At 40.7% G+C, this 18735-nt stretch overlaps 1 protein-coding gene and 1 long non-coding RNA gene across 2 annotated transcripts; one reads left to right on the forward strand and one right to left on the reverse strand.

Annotated features, from left to right (window-relative positions):
- The first annotated feature begins 329 nt into the window (after window positions 1–329).
- Window positions 330–4756, forward strand: LOC136707741 (leptin receptor gene-related protein). The gene is made up of 4 exons (XM_066681980.1): window positions 330–457; window positions 1055–1130; window positions 1392–1578; window positions 2125–4756. Exons 1-4 carry the CDS (start codon window positions 442–444, stop codon window positions 2239–2241), a joined length of 396 nt encoding a protein of 131 aa, XP_066538077.1. The 5' UTR covers window positions 330–441; the 3' UTR covers window positions 2242–4756.
- A 1214-nt stretch (window positions 4757–5970) lies between these two features.
- Window positions 5971–10029, reverse strand: LOC136707829 (uncharacterized). Its single transcript, XR_010804253.1, has 4 exons — window positions 9196–10029; window positions 7894–7954; window positions 7020–7277; window positions 5971–6565 (listed from the first exon to the last, which is right to left on the reverse strand). It is a non-coding gene; the product is annotated as an uncharacterized lncRNA (long non-coding RNA).
- Window positions 10030–18735: the final 8706 nt, after the last annotated feature.

Genomic DNA, 18735 nt, shown 5'->3' on the forward strand with positions numbered 1-18735 from the left:
TTTTTTTTAAATACGTTTTACAGAGATGTAATCTAAAAAGCTTTTAGGCCTAGTGATATTTTAGACCAAATAAATCCCAATAATGGAGGGGTATATTTCACCTAAATAAAGTGTTAAAAACATTTTATTTATTTAATAATTTGTGGTGGTGAAGGGTATATTATAAGCTTTTTGCCATTTCTGGCAAATGGAAAATTAGTATTGCTATATCTCAAACTCCATTCCTTGAGATTTGTTGACTTTACGCCAATTTCGATGGTTATTTCACTGAAATAAGCTTATTTTATACCTCAGTTTATTCTTTTTGTGGGGACTGTTAGCCTATGTGTTTTGAGGCGGTCTGGTCCTTTAAGAGGTTTCAGAGCATTTTGGAGGAAATAGGAAGTCTGTGTTATGAAGATTTTAGCACAAAGAATCCAAAACGAAAGCAATTCTTGAGAAATGGCGGGGATAAAAGGTGATTTGATCATTTGTTCCTCATTTTAGTCGTTTCTGTCCGAATAATGACCTGAGTTTTATGTTGACACGAAGCTAAGAGCTGTTTTTTGCCGAAAACAAATAGCTACGTATTTGAAGTCGAGGTTAACACTCCGAGGCGGTAGCCATGGAAACTGTTTATTTTTATGATTTTCGGGCGATATTTAATGCTGAATTTAAGCTAAATATACAGTCATGTTGTTTAATGTAGTCATATATGGAAGACGACTCTAGCTCAGTGCCGGTTTGACGAGGATTGTTATTTAGGATTCTTCGTTTTTTTAGACAGTGAAAGTCAGTTTGACTGAATCCGTTTGGACACTGACAGAGTCAGGATGTCTACGGAGTTTCAAGTTTTGTAGCTATGTTTTTAATGTGATACAAGAGTTTTTCCAGAAGTAACTTTTGGTGTTACTATTATTTGGTGGTCCTATAGGGGGCAGTAAAGTCAAAGTTTGCTTGAAACGTGATACCATTTATTTATTTACTTACTTACTTATTTATCACTACTATTTGTGCAAAATAAGAGTAAAGCTACAATTGAAATTAAATTAAAATGGTTGATGTTCTTTTGCAGCTCTGGTTGCTTTGTCCTTCAGCGGAGCCCTGGGACTGACTTTTCTGCTGTTGGGATGTGCACTCGAACAGTTTGGGTTTGTTTGTTTTGTTTTAATTGAGTTTGTTTTAATTTTAAAGACAATTCTGATATTTTTTACAGTGCTTTAAATTTTTTCTAAACCTGGTGCCTGTATGTATTTGTGTATGCAAATATAAAGCTATACAATATAAATGTTTAAAAAAAAAAAAGAAATGTTTAAAAGTGTTATTTTGATGGTAGCTGCCCTCTCCAGTTCATGTGTCTTGAATCCACAGGGGTCAGGCTGGTCATACCTTGTGTTTCTATCATCCAACAGTGTTTATTGGCCTCTCTTCGTCCTGATTTTCTACATTATGTCGCCACTGCCACACTTCCTAGCCACCAGGTGTGGCGATGACGGTGATTCCTCCACCAACGCTTGCAGGGAGCTTGCTCACTTTCTCACCACTGGCATCGTCATATCAGCCTTTGGTCTGCCCGTCATTCTGGCAAGGACCCAAGTGGTGAGAGGATATTTTTCATTTGTAATGGACGGAATGGAAATTTGGTGACTATCTTTAACTGTGATCTCAGGAGTGATTGAGCACCAAGCAACTAAAGGTTTATGTGGTGAAAAGCCATCGAATCCTCACAGCAATATTGCAGTACATAGTATAAAGCCAAGTATACAATTTATACACATAAAACAGCTATATTAAAGTTGGAATTTAATTTCAGTGTCCAAAGAAAACCATGCATCTCTAAAATACTAACTTTACAGGAGAAGCAAAAAACCTTAACCCACGTGTAAAAATATTTTATTCCAAGTATTTTTGGAGCATTTCTATTGGTCCATTCAACATAAAATTTTCACACAGTGTGAAGGACAGCTGCTGTGTTCAAATGATGTTGTAAACTAAACATCCACAAACATGCAGATACATGTTTTTTACTGGACAGTGATGATAGTCTGGATATTCACCAAACTATTCCTTACTTAACTGCCTTTAGCACCTGTAGAAAAGCTTGATGTACATTCAGATGATTCCTGAAATGACTCTCGTTGACAGATTCAGTGGGGAGCCTGTGGTCTTGTGATGGCTGGCAACGCCGTCATCTTCTTCACCATCCTCGGTTTCTTCCTGGTGTTTGGTGGCGGAGACGATTTCAGCTGGGAACAGTGGTAGAGACCTGGGGTCATGTTGCCAGATTGAGAGTAAAGACTCACGTCTGCTGTCTGCTGGTCTAGAGTTGCAGAGAGGGAGGGGGAGGGGGGTGTGCAACAGAGGAACACTAAGGCCAAACTTCACTAATCCCAATAATTTCTTACATTGGCAGGACCACTGAGGGGGAGGGCTAGGGTTCAGCAAACCTGGGGGAGTGTTTGGACATGGTCTAAGATGAGTGGCTGTACAGTAAGATCATAGAGAAAGAGCTTTAGCGGCCCCTGAGAATTTCACTGAACTGTGGACTCTCACTTTAAATGAATAGCCTTGTAATCCTGTCATGTCTGGCTCCCATTTCTAACTCTGTCTCCTTTTATACGTATAACAGAATTCAACATGTTTCCCCCAGCTTAGTGCAAACCACGAGGGATTATTACTCGTTATTTATAGATGTATATTATTTTACTAAAGATTCTTTAGTGAATACATTCTGCCATTAAGTTTTTTTTTGTAAATTCCAAAGATTTATTAATGGGGAAACTGAAAAAACACAAACCTAAATGTTAATTACTGACAGAAAGTGTAAAAGATTGTGTCATGATGAAGCTTCAGCCGTATATCAGCAGAAAGAGATCCTTAAAAAACCTCACTGCAGCCTTGACTGCGTGGGTCTGTTCTGCATCATGCTGTTTCTAAGCCTTAGAGCAACACTATGTAGTATTTTTCCCTTAAAATAACAGCTTAAAAATCACTGTGATGCTGCCCTTAGCTGTAACAGAGAGAATAGAGCCTATGTCATTGCTTCAGAAACTGTGCTGTTTAATTTCTGGAGGTGTATAGGAATTTCAGCTCTGTTCTGAAATGAAAGAGGAAATGGGTGATATGAGATGGTTTTGCGCCCTCCAGAAGTTACATAGTGCAGTTCCTGCAGTGCTAAACCCAAAGTCTCTATTCTCACCCTTACAGCTCAGTGGAGCATCACAGTGATTTTGAAGATGTACATTATAGCTTAGCAACACCTTAGCAACTGCCTAGTAACATTTTAGCAACCTTAGAAACCAACACCTATACCATAGCAACACCTTAGCAACCACCTAGCAACACCTTAGAAACCAGCACCTATGCCATAGCAACACTTTAGCATTTAAAACCTATATCATAGCAACCCCGTAGCAACCAACTAGCAACAGCACCGCAGGAAGTCGGAACAATTTAAGCTTCCTTGAAGCAATGTGCTTTTCTAATTTTACGTTAAAAATTTTCCTTAGTGTTGCTTTAATTGAACTCCAGGAGACTCCTCATTCAGAGGATCCAGCTTCCGGGAACCAAACTGAGTTTTGATGTGATAGGAGCCATTTTCATATTCATTTTTGTTATTATTAAAAATATCCATCCTGGGTCTGGATTTATGAATGTGGGATTGACACTGAGTTAACCCTATGATTTCCTTAGTCTAGGCCATTGGCACTGACTAAATAAGCACTGATGAAATGCAGAAGTAGCATTTAGCGGCAGGGAACCAAAGCAGTCCGTGAGCGCAAAAGGAAATTTTGAGGACTTTGGAACATGAGCAGAGTTAGCCAGACATTACCATGGCTATTACTGCTTTTTAGTGTAGTTTGTTTGTTAAATGACATCCTTTTATCCTCCCTCCCCTGTCCTTTCTACAGCTGCCCATGGTTATATCTCACGTTTATGCACTGTTTGTCACAGCGGAGCCAACAAACGAAGCCAAGAGAGATAGACTCATTCCAGTGTCCATGCTCCCGCCCCTCCTCTGTTCCCTTTCCTTTAACAGCTTTACTTGGTGGAAGTGTTTTATCAGCCAGACAGCAGCTGGTCCCTGCCAACATTTTACATACAACAATTTGATCCTTCCTCGCATCGTTTCGGGCCTTAACTTTCCTGAAACCCTGTTTACAGAAGCATTACCAAAGCACACCCCTTCCAAACCTTCCTCCTGCATTTATCCCAATGTTATGTTGATCAGGGAAATGTATCCAAACCCCTGTTAGGGCTGTGGACAAGCCACCGAGTTGTGCCTTCATTAATTGCTTGTTGGGTGTTGGTTTCAATTGGAGAATGCCCTTTTTCTACATAGTTTTACAAGCTGCAGTTGACTTTACTTCTTCTACACTCATGATTCATTTTATCTGACACATACTGAATGAACTGACACCACTCTGTAAAAAAAAAAGACACTTTCCGTGGGAAAAGTATGTGTACAATGCCTATGCAACTCAGAATACCCATATATTTTTGTAGCTATGATGTCATCTTGGTCCTGTCTGGCTCGTTCTGTTAGGATTTCACACTTTTCACATGTACTGCTGGTGGTTATTGGGATTTTCAGACAGATGAAGCTGACAGTTTATAATCCGCTGTGTAATTATTTCTTTACTAATTTCCCAGCTATTCCATGTCTCATTTTCTTATTAACTACACAGCTTCATATTTCTATTATTAAAGGCCTTGACAAACTCCCTTCATTTAATGGTGTAAATACAATTATGAAGTAATAAAGCACTTGTATTTAAATGAGAGTCTCTGTCTCTAGCTTTGTCTAACTGATGCACTACACAGCAGTCAGTCACCTCCTTTTTCAGGACCCTCACAGAGCTAGTGTGATGTGATGGTTGATCATTCTCAGTGCTGCAGTGACACTGACATGGTGGTGGTGTGTTAGTGTGTGTTGTGCTTGTGTGAGTGGATCAGACACAGCGGTGCTGCTGGAGTTTTTAAACCCCTCAGTGTCTGGACTGAGAATAGCCTACCAACAGAAAACATCCAGCCGACAGCCTCCTGTGTCACTGATGAAGGACTAGAGGACGAGCGACACACACTGCAGTGACAGATGAGCTACTGTCTCTGACTTTACATCTACAAGTTGTGATAACAGAGTGGACAGTGTTTAAAACCTCCACTGTGTATGTTCAGCTTGTAAAATCTATGGAAATACATGAAGCTAAATGGGATAATCTGGAGCGGCTGTACATGAACTTAAGGTCATCATTTTCAGTGCTAAGTGCTAATTGAAGAGTATAAGGCCCCCAGTTTTGGGCTGGGGAGCAGTGGATCCACGTTCTCTGGAGTAATGAAGCTCCATCCAAGTCAGAGGCTCTGTGCCCATCTTGTCTCTGCACTTGTGTGTGTGTGTTTGTGCTGCTCATGATAGATGATGGCTATTCAGAGCTAAAATAGTGGAACGAAACTCAAAACTCCTCTGCCACCCACTGAGAGATTCTGCTGCTATGTGCCATCCTCCAGCACTTACACACAAACACACACACACTCCTGAGAGAAGCAGAAGTAGAGATGTCTGCCATAAAAGGCACAACAGATTTACCTTGGTTTATAGAATACTCTCCTTGGCCAATTTGTCAGAAAAACCACTTTTCTGTTGATGCACTATTTGTGTTAGCCATCCTCTAGCCTCTACTCTTCTGGGAAAAATTTATCTAGATGCTAGAACATTGCTGTGAGGATTTGATGGCAACCATGAGACCATTAGGAAGGTACAGAAGTCCTGGATCATGAATCATATCTATGACGCTGCAACTCATTGCTGAATGGGCTTTATAACCCTCTAGCTAGCACCTAGCATTGAGTATGGTCATATTAATAATTTAGCAGTGATGCTAATATGTAACAAAACCTCTCTCTCTCTCTCACACACACACACACATATTAGTGTCAAATACAAACCCCAATCTTTAATTGTAAACACATATGTTGGATCCCATAAAGTGGACAGTGAGTGGCCGCAGTAGATAGGGGTTTGTAATGAAGTGGACAGCGAGTGGATCTCTTCATTAGGAGTCTTATTAATACGTATTAATGAAGCAGTCACGACACTGTTGTGCCTGATGTAACCCTGAAGGCTGTACACTAAATGTTGGAACATTGCTGTGAGAATTTGATGGTAGTCAAGGGTACCTACTCGCTTCTGCTCACTTGGTATCCAGCATCGATTGAAAACCCCATCTCTAATGGAAACTGCAGGCTTTGGAAACCACAACAACGGCGGCGGTAACGTTAAGCGTTGTTTACTCATGGTGTATTGGAGTGTTGTTGTTTGGGATTGAACACAGCTCCGTCATCAGTTCAGACAGATCAGTAGAGTTTGTTCCTTCCTTGTTGCAGCATCCAGCTCTCGCTGGATTTTTTTCGTTGGCCACCGATCCAAGGAGCGTTTGAACCTCTTCAAAAGACGGTTGGCATAATTTTACGAGATTTCACAGCTACCTGGTTTGTTAGGGACGTCTGCAATGCATCGGCTTGCTCTGAACCACGAGAGAACCGTAACTAAACAAGAACCCGCTTCCAGAACCAGGACCAGATTTACCTGATGGAAAAGCAAAAAACAGAGCAGAGTTGTATCTGAGAGTGGTAATGAAGGTGCCACGTTGGCCGGTGTGTTCCTTTTGCAATGGGATGTTGAAGAGGACAACAACAACACCCTCAAATCACAAAGTACTGGAACCTGGAATCTCAGCAGCTGGACACACCTCTGCATCCTAAAGCTGTGCCCACATCTAGGAACAGTTTTCACAGCAGCGTTCATCTGTGCTGCCTTTCTAAGCCACATCATTTGAGCGTTTGAATTTAATGCAGCGCGTGTTTGATCCAATGTGTTTTTATTTCAGCTGCCTGTGGCGCCACATCAAAGTACAAACACATCTGAAGTTTGGAATTGATGTCTGTGTGTGTGTATGTTGGAAAGGCAGAGTGATGCTGGAAATGAAAGCACACAGTAGAGAGTCCACAGGCAGACTGTCTGTACAGAGGCTTTCTCTTACCTGCTCTTCCCCTCTTCCCCATCTCTTAAACAAACGAGTGTCCAGCAGACAGCCAGCAGTGTTGCCCAGTAATGATCTCCCCACCAGGGGGCTGCTCTATTTTAAGCCAACTCGAACAAAATTGATGTGTCTTTTAAAGGAGAGGTGGATCCCAGGCCTGGAAAAGATGCTCCTAGTCTCTGCTAATTGGAGACTTGCAGTCGATTTGCAGACTCTACTGCAGTATTCAAGAAGGAGGTCAGATTTAACACAATCCATCTGCATAAGGAAGAGGAAAATAAAATAGAATATAATCCTTCCATCCTTCAACTTTGAAAAGACATTTTAAAAGGCTGGGTCTGAAAGGGTGTGGAGCGAGAATCCCTTACTGAAAAAAAAAGCACAAAAAGAAAGTCTGCAAATTAAACTGTTCTTAGAACAATTGAGTGACCTCCACACAATCCAGTATATATTTATAATTGTTATTACTTATGAATCATACATTTACTAAACTTTGGCAGCATGGTGGTACTGCTGCAGGTGGTGGCGAGGTGAGGGTCTGAGTGACTGGGCAAGTGTGTGATTCACCTGTGATGGACTGGTACCCTGTTCAAGGTGTGTTCCTACATTGTACCCAATGTTTCTGGGTAGGCTGTGAATCCACCATGACACTGATCAGGATAATCATTTACAGATGAATAAATGAAGGAAGGAATTTTTCATTCATTCATTCATTGTCTGTAACCATTTATCCAGTTCAGGGGTGTGGTGAGTCCATAGCTTATCGGAAATCAATGGGGACAAGGAGGGTACGCACACTGGAGGGGGCGCCAGTGCTTAACAGGGTGACACACACTCACACCTAGGGACAGTTTTGAGTCACCAACCCACCTACCAACATGTGTTTTTGGACCAGGTGAGGAAACCGGAGCACCCAGAGGAAACACACGCAGACACTAGGAGAACACAGACAAAATTATAAGCATAGAAATAATTTTGGCTTTTCTTTCTATTCAATTTCACATTTGATAACAACTATAAACACAGATAATTGTTTCCAGCTTTAATGCCTTGTGAAAGAAACAGTGAAATGTGTCCTCACTGTTATGTATCAAGATGAGCAGATCTATTTGAAGCCAGTCCTAGAATTTTAAAAAGCATAGACAAGTGGACTCCCTCTTTAGAAGACCCTGCTGTGGTAGTTTATAACTCTTGATTCAGTTTGGGGAATGTGGCGAATGTATAATTCATGGTTGGTGTTGAGATGGCGGCGGCTGAAGAGTCCACTGATAAATATATTGGACTCGTTCCCAGCATAGGATAAAGGATGGCGGAGTGAGTGTGTAAGAGTCAGACAAAGTTGAGGGTTAGAGGGAAGGACCCTCTAGTGACCATGGATGTCTCCACCAGGATGACCGTTGCCTGGAAACAGACTTCCTGTCCTCTTTTTTCCTGTGTTTTCTTCTTCATTTTTGATAGGTACTCTGGCCTTGAACATGGGCCACAGAGACACGAGACATGATGCTATTGCTCTGTTTGATTGGTTCACTGGTGGCTACAGAAGGAGACGCTTATGAGAGGCTTTCTTTGAGCTGTTTTCACTTATGAACTCCAGAAAACATCTCTCTCCTTTATCTCCTAAGGAATTTTAGGAAAATCACATTGATGTCTCCTGAGCCATTACACCATTACAGAGCAACCTATGAGGAAGAAAAATGTCCTCTTGGCATGTAATGTGCAGCTTGAGATTTCCGTGTCAGACGTGTTCTCAAGAGCTAGAAATGTTCTGCATGCTTTAGGCATGGTTTGGCGCCTGTGAGGCACAACATGATTCTCTTTCTGTATTACTGTGCATGTGTGAAAAGGGTTTTGCATTGACACAAGCCTCATACAAGTCCAAAGAGCCCGAATAAAGACGAGACAAAGTACAGAACAACTTGGTTCTTCTTAGCATTTTTCCTAAGGAACCAATACCAGCTTAGGATTAACTAATTACACGAATATTTCATGAAAAGACTTTATCTCATCTCATAATCAGGAGAAGGGGTTAGATCTAGACATTATAAGAAACTATGTCATAACTATGAGATGTGAAGCCGTAACTGAAACACTGGGTTAGAGATTGAAATATATCAGCATTATGAGAACGCATGTCATACACATGAAATACTAAGTCAAAAAGAGTAAACTGTCTTACTGTTATGTTGTAGCACTGATAGAAGAGTCAAAGAAACGAGAGAGAGAGAGAGAGAGATGGAGAGGAGAAAGAGGAGGAGAAGAGGGCTGGTCTCTTCTCTTCCAATGGGTTAGAAGAAGAGGAATACTCTCATTCCTTTCATCCATCGTTGCTCAAGCTACAACCAAGTCTCTTCATCTGTATCGTCTCTCCTTCTTCTTCCAAGGATAACAACACAAGGTAGGCAGCTCGTCTTCTATGAGGTAAATGAAATGTGTCCCGAAACAGCTCGAAACAAAGCGTTGTCATTGTCCTGACGAGGTTCACAGCGTCCTCTCAGAAGCTCCGTGAAACCGAGACCGTCATTCATTAAGTGGGGCTCGGTTTTCAACTTTTGGGTTTTGTTTTGGGTTCTGAAATGTCCAAATGTACCCCACGTTTCGTGTTTACAGTGCGGTTGCAGCATTTCATGGGGAGTCTACGGCTCGGAGTGTGCTAACCTTTGTATCGACAGTGAATTAACATCGGCAATAAAAGTTGAACATTGTCGTATAAACGGAGACTCCTGCTGCCAAGAGTTCGACAAAAGCAGAAATAAAGTCCCAACAAAGCTCATATCTGGACTATAGCCGCCATGTAGTCTACTGCAAAAGCGAAGGCACCGCAGAGGGTTAGCCAAACTGCAGGACCGCTTTGTGTGTAAAAACTGCAGTTTTTGTGTTAAGGTGTGCTCCATTAACCTTTATCTCAATTAGCAAGTCACCACAGATGTAGCACAGATGAGGTAAAACCAACACAGAAACAAGTTATCCAAATAGCTTAAATAGCTTCTAGCGAACAGAAGCGATTCGATTTATCGCGATGTTTGGCGACTTTCAAACTGTTGCTAGGATACGGCACCACACGATTTCTCTCAGTAGTAAACAAACTGAAAACAATCAGATGCAATGTGTAGAAACTACTTATTAATACGTGGAAAAGAGTCCATCAATAAGTAATTCATGGGAACGAGATAAAATGTGTGGGCTTGTTCCCATAAATCACCCGTCTTGTAAAGTCATTCCCATGCATTTAACTGTTTCCACACAATAGTAAATTATTCTCACACCTTAAGATGTTACATACATTAAGTGATCTGCAAACCTGTATATATTTTAAAGGGATTTTGGATGTGTGAAAAGAAATCACAATATTTACATATTATTTTCTCAATAGCCAAGGGATTATGATTTTTAGCCTTATATTTCTGCCTTCAGAATATCTACTTGAAACTTGGGACGTTGGGTTAAAAAGATAAAAATCTATTTTGAGGGAACAATTTGTGTCCCGTTTTCCTCATTTATTAGGTATTTTTTCCCCACTATTGGGGAACTATTTGCAAGTCATTCTCTCATTCTTTAAATTAACTTCATGTGTGTGTGTGTGTGTGTGTGTATGTGTGCATCTACAAGAAAATGACTTAAAATAAACTTTAATAAAATAACTTTAAATAAAATTAGAAAAAAATAAACTGCAGTTGCAACAGATTTAAAAATATGAACACTGGACCACACATCATTTTAAGTTTCTCTTTGTCATAGAACACTGAAAAGGGAAGGAACACATAGCATGCTTCTCACGCATCTGTGAGCTGCCTTTGCATTTAGGAAAAGTGAGAACAGAAAGTTTCATCTCATTCAAGAACTGAAACATTTACAGGGTTTTTGGATAAAGCATGAACGTGTGAATGTCAGCTTTTAGAGACAAATTTCCCAAAATCAAAAAACCCTGCCAAAACATTATACCTGATGTGACAGATTTAGGCAGTTTGCATTCTCCTGTTTAACTGTTTCGTGCAAAAAGCCACTAATGTAAGAGATAACAGTTAGAGTATATACTAGAATATTTTTGTTTGTTGGAGCTGCTAATAAATATGTGATTACTGAAACTGATATTGTTTTTAGTTAGATTATCCTGTTTAAGGAGTAGCAAGAGGATATGTAGTGAGTGGCCTGCTGGACAGAGGCACAGCCAGGGCCATAGCTCACGTGTCTGGGACAGTGTTTTTAAATTGAATTTGGGAATTTCTTGCTTCCCAGGAAAAATCGATATTTCCAATAAATGGCACCACCCAAAGTCTAATAGACTGAATGAAATAGATCTTACACCATCGTCTGATGTGTCAATAACTCATTCTCTCTCTCTCTCTTTCTCTCTCTCTCTCTCTCTGTCTACCTCATACAGTGCCTTATAGTGTTGTATGCAGAAAAGCTGAAAAGTATCATTAGTTTAAAAAAGAACATTAAGACATTTGCATTAAGCTCTGTTATCTAATAATTAATATTCATAATAATATTGTAATAATCACATATTAATATGTTCACTCCATGGTTAAAAAATGACATATTTTGTTGATGTTAACCTTAGTACACACTTTCCACAGAGCATGTATGCGTAAAACACAATTTAAGACACAATGATGCTTACTTTTTTTTAGCTTATTTTATATTTTATGTTATTTAATATGTTAAACTAACCTTATCAATAGAGAATTTGAATATTGATTCACTGTAGTAGATGTTTCACTCATAAAATCAATATAACATGTAAATTGAGCTGGGTTTTGAGTGTATTCACAAGAATCCCTGCTGCATGTACCATGTGGAAGCACAGAAACACAGGATACCTGCATAAGTGAATAGTTGCTGCAGAGAGCATAGTTGTGTACACCACACCAATTCAAGAAAACCTGCTGCTCAGATGCCCTTGTGGCCGGAACAGGTTTCTAATATTGATGGAAATATTTTTCACTTTTATCAAACGGGTGCTGTGATTTTTACATGAACGGGAATCTGAAGCAGTTATGGGCCTTATTACAGTAGTCAGTTGAGTCTTGCTCGTCATAATGTTCCATACTGTGGGTCGCGAAATTGGATTGTTACAAATACAAATCAATGGCAACTAAAACTAAGTAAAACACAGCCTAATTACACAAACAGAGATTTTTCTGACCCACAGGGGCCAGATGGCCCAGTTAATAATTAGCTTTGCAGCGTGTCAATATGCAATCCACATGTACAGCTATGTACAATCGTTACATGATGCAGTACATGGCTTGACATGGTATTGACCAGATTTTGGTCATCAAGACACGCATGTGGAAACTGTGTCGAGGTTGTGCTATGCTCTCATTCAAAAGTCGATGACCACTAAAACACAGTACTGTGCAATATTTAGAGATCGTCCTTTGTGTATTTAATTTCCGTTCAACATAATATACTAAATACCCTGCACATAAAGAAGACCCCAAGATTAAATAACAGAATAGATGGAATCCATCACAACCATGCAAGACTATTTAGAGGACAACTCAGTGCCATGGGTCTAAAAAGATGTGAGGCTATCAAGAAGCCCACACTAAGGAAAAGGAAATAGACACAAAAGAAGAAAACAAACTAAGAAGCTCCTGGTGTTTTTGAATAATGCACTGCTTTATTGTGGTTGTGACATGCTCTATCAGAGTTTTGCTTCTAATTCTGAGGATTTTATTTTTAATATTTATGGATCTATATTTTAATGCAATTAAATGGCTAATTAAGTCAACCATGGGTTGGCATGACATTAGGCAATTTATTAGAATTTTATTTTATTTTATATGTTTTTTTTTCTACACAATGTCATGAATATTTTATTGTTATTTATTTATTGGTGTAATGTATTTTGTTTTAACATTACTGTTTATTTCTACCTGTTTTTTCTTTGTGCAGTGTCACTGGGTGCATTAAAAGGTGCTTGAACTAAATGTATTATTTTTAGGTCCATAACAAATAGATATATGAAAAAAATGAAGAAAGTGAATATTTGTATTCATGTGTTTTTATTATAACCCTGGCATTAATGGTGTTGCAGTTTCTCTAACACCAGTCAAGCAAAATTTCCCTAAGGCTGAGCTACTCAAGCTGCACTAATTAGCTCTAACGGGACTCTGGACAAAAGCAGAGGCCATTTTGATGGTTTTCCAGAAGTAAAACTGGAAACACAGATAAAGTTCATTAAGCTTCGGTAAAGGCAGCTCATTAACTGACTCAGCGGGACTAGATTTGGTCTCGGGCCCAGTGGATTATATCTTCTTCACAGTTACAGGGGTTTTAAACTCTCAGCACAGTGTCTTCATCTGTTCCTTTTGCCATAAAAGTTTCCTGACTGGGCTCATAAATATGTCTGTGTCATTGAAGCTCTACTGGTCTGCTCATACTAATACAGATTCAGCCCTCAGACCCTGAGGAACTCTGAAACCTGGAGGAACAAGGCAGCCTTGCCCTTAAGCATGGGAGTGAGTGCCTTGCACCCTGTGGGACTCCAAAGCTCACTGCCCAGTATGTAGAGTTGCTCATTGGTCCACGATGCTCAGCAAACACCTAATGTGTTATTCTTAGTCACATTTCTACATGGAGAATTGTTATAAGCCTGGTCAGTTTGGTCAGACATGTTTAGGCTAGTACTTGCTGTGTCCACCCTTGATCTTTGGAAACCATCTGCTTCAGTTCTGTTGTTAAGACAAATGTTTTCCCTGGGTATTGATTAGAATATTTTTATAACCAAAATACCCAGAAATATTGTAATATTATTTTAGGGCCATATCGCCCACTCCTAGTAAACAGAAATCCAAAATAAAATCTAGCAGCTGAACCTGAAAATAAACAAATAACTTTGAATACAATCAGTGATTCGTAAACATGCAAACGTTTAGTGCAATTCAAAATAAAATGTAGCAGTATTACATAGTGTTCCTTTAATGTTAACTTTATTAAAAGGACTCAAGAACTTCAGTTTGACCTGAATCCCTGGAGTAAGGTGAAGATATTCCTCTTGACAATTCCCAGCTGTACAAGTAAGTTAATGAAAAGACAAAAAAGTCTAAACAATATATCTGTCCCGCTGATCATGTTGAAGCCTGCCAGTTGTTTATGAGCGGTGTTTCACACCGGACTTGTCTTATTAACCAACAGTCCTCTACGAGCTGAGAGAGAAGCTTTTTAGCCGTTAGTAAAATGGTAAACCACACTGAGTAGTGACCCAAATCTGCTACTTAATGGCCCCTTTTAAGTCTTCACATGTCAGTCAGTAAAGAGTGACGCCATACATATTGTGTTGCTATAGTTACAGCCCTGAAGGCTGACCCCGGGTGTTGTTCAGGAAGCAGACGGCATTTTACAACTTTCAATGGAATCTTGAATGTATTCGGTTGGTTCTGCATCTCCATGGATAAAGGATCTGAAGCTGGTTTGATGGAATGATGTGCAGGCGAGCAGCATCTTTGTTTGATTTGCAGAGATTCTCCTTTTGTGTCTATTTCCTTTTTTCCCACTAAAGATTCTTCACAGCTCCATGCCCATGTAGACCCACAGGGTTGAGTTATTCAGAGCTGAAGTAAGAGTGGAGCTTGATTTTTTCTTTAAGATATAAGCTTTAAATGAACACTATGTAAGATATTCACTTTGGGGAGGGGGTGTGGTTTCCTGCCCTCCACCCAAATGTTACATAGTGCAGTTTCTGCAGTGCTGAGCCCAGTGTAGCAACAACAGAGGCTCTGCTCTCCTATTACAGCACAATGGAGCATCACAATGGTATCGAAATTATAATTTTAAGGTAAAAATAATACCTAGTTTTTCTTTAAGTGCTGGTTATCTGACGAGGACAGTTTTGGTTTGCGACCTGGCTTTGCGTAGTTGTCAGGAGTCACATTTTGCTATAGTTACAGCTCACCAATGGCCTTTTAAGTGCAAATGAATGAAGGGGTCTTTGGCAATGATTTTGATCGTTACCTGGGTGTGAACAGTTGATTTTAAGGGCCGAATGGTTGTGTGATAAGGAGGATGTTCAGATCAGACAGACAGTTAGTTCCCTGCTGAGCCTCGTCACCAGAGATCATTTCACATCTGAAGGGATTCATCCGGATAAACACCTTACTCACTTTATGAAGGAAGATAGAAGGCAGGCTCTACGTGTCAAAGCCAGATGTGCTTTAAGTCAGTGCTTCCCTGATGTTTCCTCCCACAGTCCAAAAACACATGTTGGTAGGTGGATTGGAGACTCAAAAGTCTCTATAGATGGAGTTTGTGTGTGATTGTGTGTGTCACCCTGCAAAGAACTGGCGCCCTCTCCAGGCTGTGCTCCTGCCTTGTGCCCAGTGATTCCAGGTAGGCCCCAGACACATCGTGATTCTGAACTGGATAAGCGCTTACAGACATTGAATGAGTGGGCAATAATTACTGGTATTTAGTAATTAATTTATAATATATATTTTTTCAATTGGGTAGAGATATGACGATGTGGCTGGCCTTGGCATAGTATCAGTGTGTTCAAGGCAAGCTCTTGAGATGGCAGAAGCATGCACTGGAGTGTGTGTTCAGAAAAGGTCAGGACCTCATTAAAATAAGGCTGGGCTGTCAGAGGGTCTGTAATGAAGCCCAAAGGTGATCTGGTATTTTATGAAATTGCACCCCACACTCTTGACACCAGACCTTCTCGACTTGTGAGATTTCCTGGTCATCTCGACCGAGACAAAAGTCCCTCTCAAACTCTTCATACTGCTGGAATTGCTTTTTCACTCTCCTCCGAGGCAGACTTCTCTTGCAAAGTGTGCTACCAGCACAACAGCAGGAGTCAGAACGGAAATAATGCACAACGGGACAGTCTTATATCATCCAGGCGTGGCCGAGCGTGAAACCCGAGTCAGTCGCATGTTTCACGAGGTCAGACCTACACACAAAGTTTCAATCCTGTTGCTTGCTTTTTTGTTTTTTGACAATGTGTGTAGTTTTATCAAAAATTTTCATGACTGCTTCAGGAAGGATGTAACATCAGCACCATCCTCCAGATCAGACCAGAGAGCATGAGGAGTTAAAACAACCCCACCGTATCTGAGCCTAATTATTTTGACTGCCGTTCTCACTGCAGGTTTGTTGTGAGTTCTGTTGACGCTCCTCCTTCACTTGAGGGTGGAATTAGTTGTTATTGGCTGAGAGGCCTGTACATCACAATCCTGTCTTTTTGGAGCAATCCTTTTACATACTGAGCTTTCCAACAAACCCCCACTCTGCCTCTGTTCAAGAAGACCTGCCAGACTAATGCCGCTTACGGCTGAAATAAGTGAAATTGAAAATGGTTTGGCTCTTAATTGACCCCTTAACAGCGTTCCAGTTTTACACAAACAGTGAGCTTGACTTTGCTGCCCATGGCTGAGAGACGCTGGCGACTCTGGGAAGGTGCAAATTCACCTGATAAAAAGAGAAAAAAAAGCTGCAGAAAGAAGGGAAAGTAAATGGCCTCATCAGTGTTTGGCTCAAGGGGCCAGCAATCAGTTTTCACACGGCTGGTGGAATTGGAGTGCGCAGTTCTCCAATGGCAATAGACAATTTTTCTCTAATGAGAGCCCTGTAATAAATTGTTTTTGGCTGTAAAGGCGCCAGAATAAATTGCATCAGTGTCTGAATCACAGGATATTAAACTCAACCCTTAGCCTCCGTGCTCTGCTTGAAAAGGCTATTGTGGGTTATTGTAAAATTATGACGGTTTTTATTTTGTGTGTTTGGTACAAGACCACAGATCGTTAACGAATCATTAACATTTATAGCTTTTAGCATCTCGAAATTCTTTACAAAATTAAAAAAATGGGCTCAGCACTGCAGAAACTGCACTATGTAATTTCTGGAGGACGGTAGGGAACCACGCCCCTCGCCCTTCATTTCAGGACAGTGCTGTAAAAATGAATTACACTCTGCCACTGTAGGGAGAGCTTAGAAGCAGAAATAGCAAGCCTTACTTATTTTTAGTGTGTTCATACAGTTTTACCCCAATTATTCCATAATCATTTCCAACCATTAACCAGGAGAATAAAGAACACAACAAATGCCTGTAGTCATTTAGTGTTTGTGTTAATAGCCGTGTCCAGTTGGAGCGTGAAATTGTCCACAGCATGTGACAGACCTCCAGCAGTTACAGCATGGTGTGTTTGGACAGACCATTGGACACTATTTTAGACACTTAAAGAAGCATACACTGGACTTCCCCAGGGCTCCACAGCTGTGTTAGGGTCCACGTGCCTCTTCTTTGCTGTACGCTGAGCTTCAGAACCACCCGCCACCCCCACCTCCAAAAAAAAACCCCCAAAAAAACGACAGCTGGTCTAGACACATTCAATAAAAGTCTGGATTATCTGTGGCTTTTTTGGCAAAGGTCAGCTTGACCTTTCCACAGAGGACAGATCCCTGACTGGAGGGCCACTTTGTACCCCTCTTTAACACAAATATAGTCAGGAGAGTCTCAGTGCTGTCCCCTGTCTTTAATCTTTTAGTCTTTGTAGGGGTGAACCTACAGTCCTCATCAAAAAGCCTTAGCTTCTCCATTTTTCACATCACTGCTTTGTGTGAAAAGAAATAGTGTGGTGTTTTTAAATTATTTCTGAAGCTCCTGAAAGACTGATTGTGCTGATGACTGTGTTCTTCTGTCCTCTAGGTACGGAGAGCCTCATCTTTATTCGGGACACTTTCTCTTAGAGTTAGAGAGAGAGAGAGAGACAGAGAGAGAGAGGCTGTGCCAGAGGATGAGGAAGAGCCACAGTGTGCTGACAGTGACGCCAAAAGACGTGAGTTTGACTGACACTGAATAGTCACATCACAGTTTCAGCCGCTGGCACCCGAGCCAACTCTGGATCAGACTATGTGCAGGAAAAGGGTAGGATGAAGCACTGGCCTTTAGACCCACTGCAGTTCAGTCTTTAGTTTAATCGTTTAATTAATCATTTAATCTGAAAAGTTTAAGCAAGTTTTCCTTGGTGTGCGTCATTTAAAGTAAAACTGTCACTAAAGCTGGGACATATAATAGCTGGAAATATAATAAATGTACTGTTTTATTAGGGCTTTCGTGGTGAAAGAATTGTTCATGCGGTATTCTGATTCTAGCTACACTCCTAACTTTGTTTTAAAGTTGCTCCATGACCCTGTGCTGCTGGAGGCAGTTGGGCTTTGATAGCTAGATGAAACTCATGTCACTTTTCCATCACATGGGTCTGGCTCTAAAAGACTCAACTCGACATGGCTCGGCACGCTTAAAGCTTGTTGCTTTTCCACTGGCAGGGTCCCCCACGAAATGGAGCCAGTGACGCCACAAAATCTAATCTCTGACAAAAAAACGCTGGCTTTGAGAACCACAAAAATGATGGTGGTGAAGCTAGGCGCTAGTTGAACTAAACACATCTCCGCCCCCAGTTCTCACAAATCAGTTTTCCTCGTTGCATGCTTGGCATTCGCTGGAATTTTTTGTCGGCCACTGGCCCAAGGAGCATATAAAAATGCAAAATGATAAACCTTCAAAACACCGCGAGGTAAAGTTACGAATCCAATATAAATAAATATGAAACCTGCTAGAGATTTAACAAGCTGTGGTTTATTCTGGATGTGAATGAGCTCTGCATTTCCTGGTGATTGACATGGCTCAGCGCTCTGCAGTGTTCACACCTCACCTATTCGGCTCGGTTGGAACCCGAAGTGAGCTGGGACTGAAAACCAGTCTGGTTCCAGG

The sequence above is a fragment of the Hoplias malabaricus genome, chromosome 9, assembly GCF_029633855.1.
Source record: "Hoplias malabaricus isolate fHopMal1 chromosome 9, fHopMal1.hap1, whole genome shotgun sequence".
NCBI classification, from domain to species: Eukaryota; Metazoa; Chordata; class Actinopteri; order Characiformes; family Erythrinidae; genus Hoplias; species Hoplias malabaricus.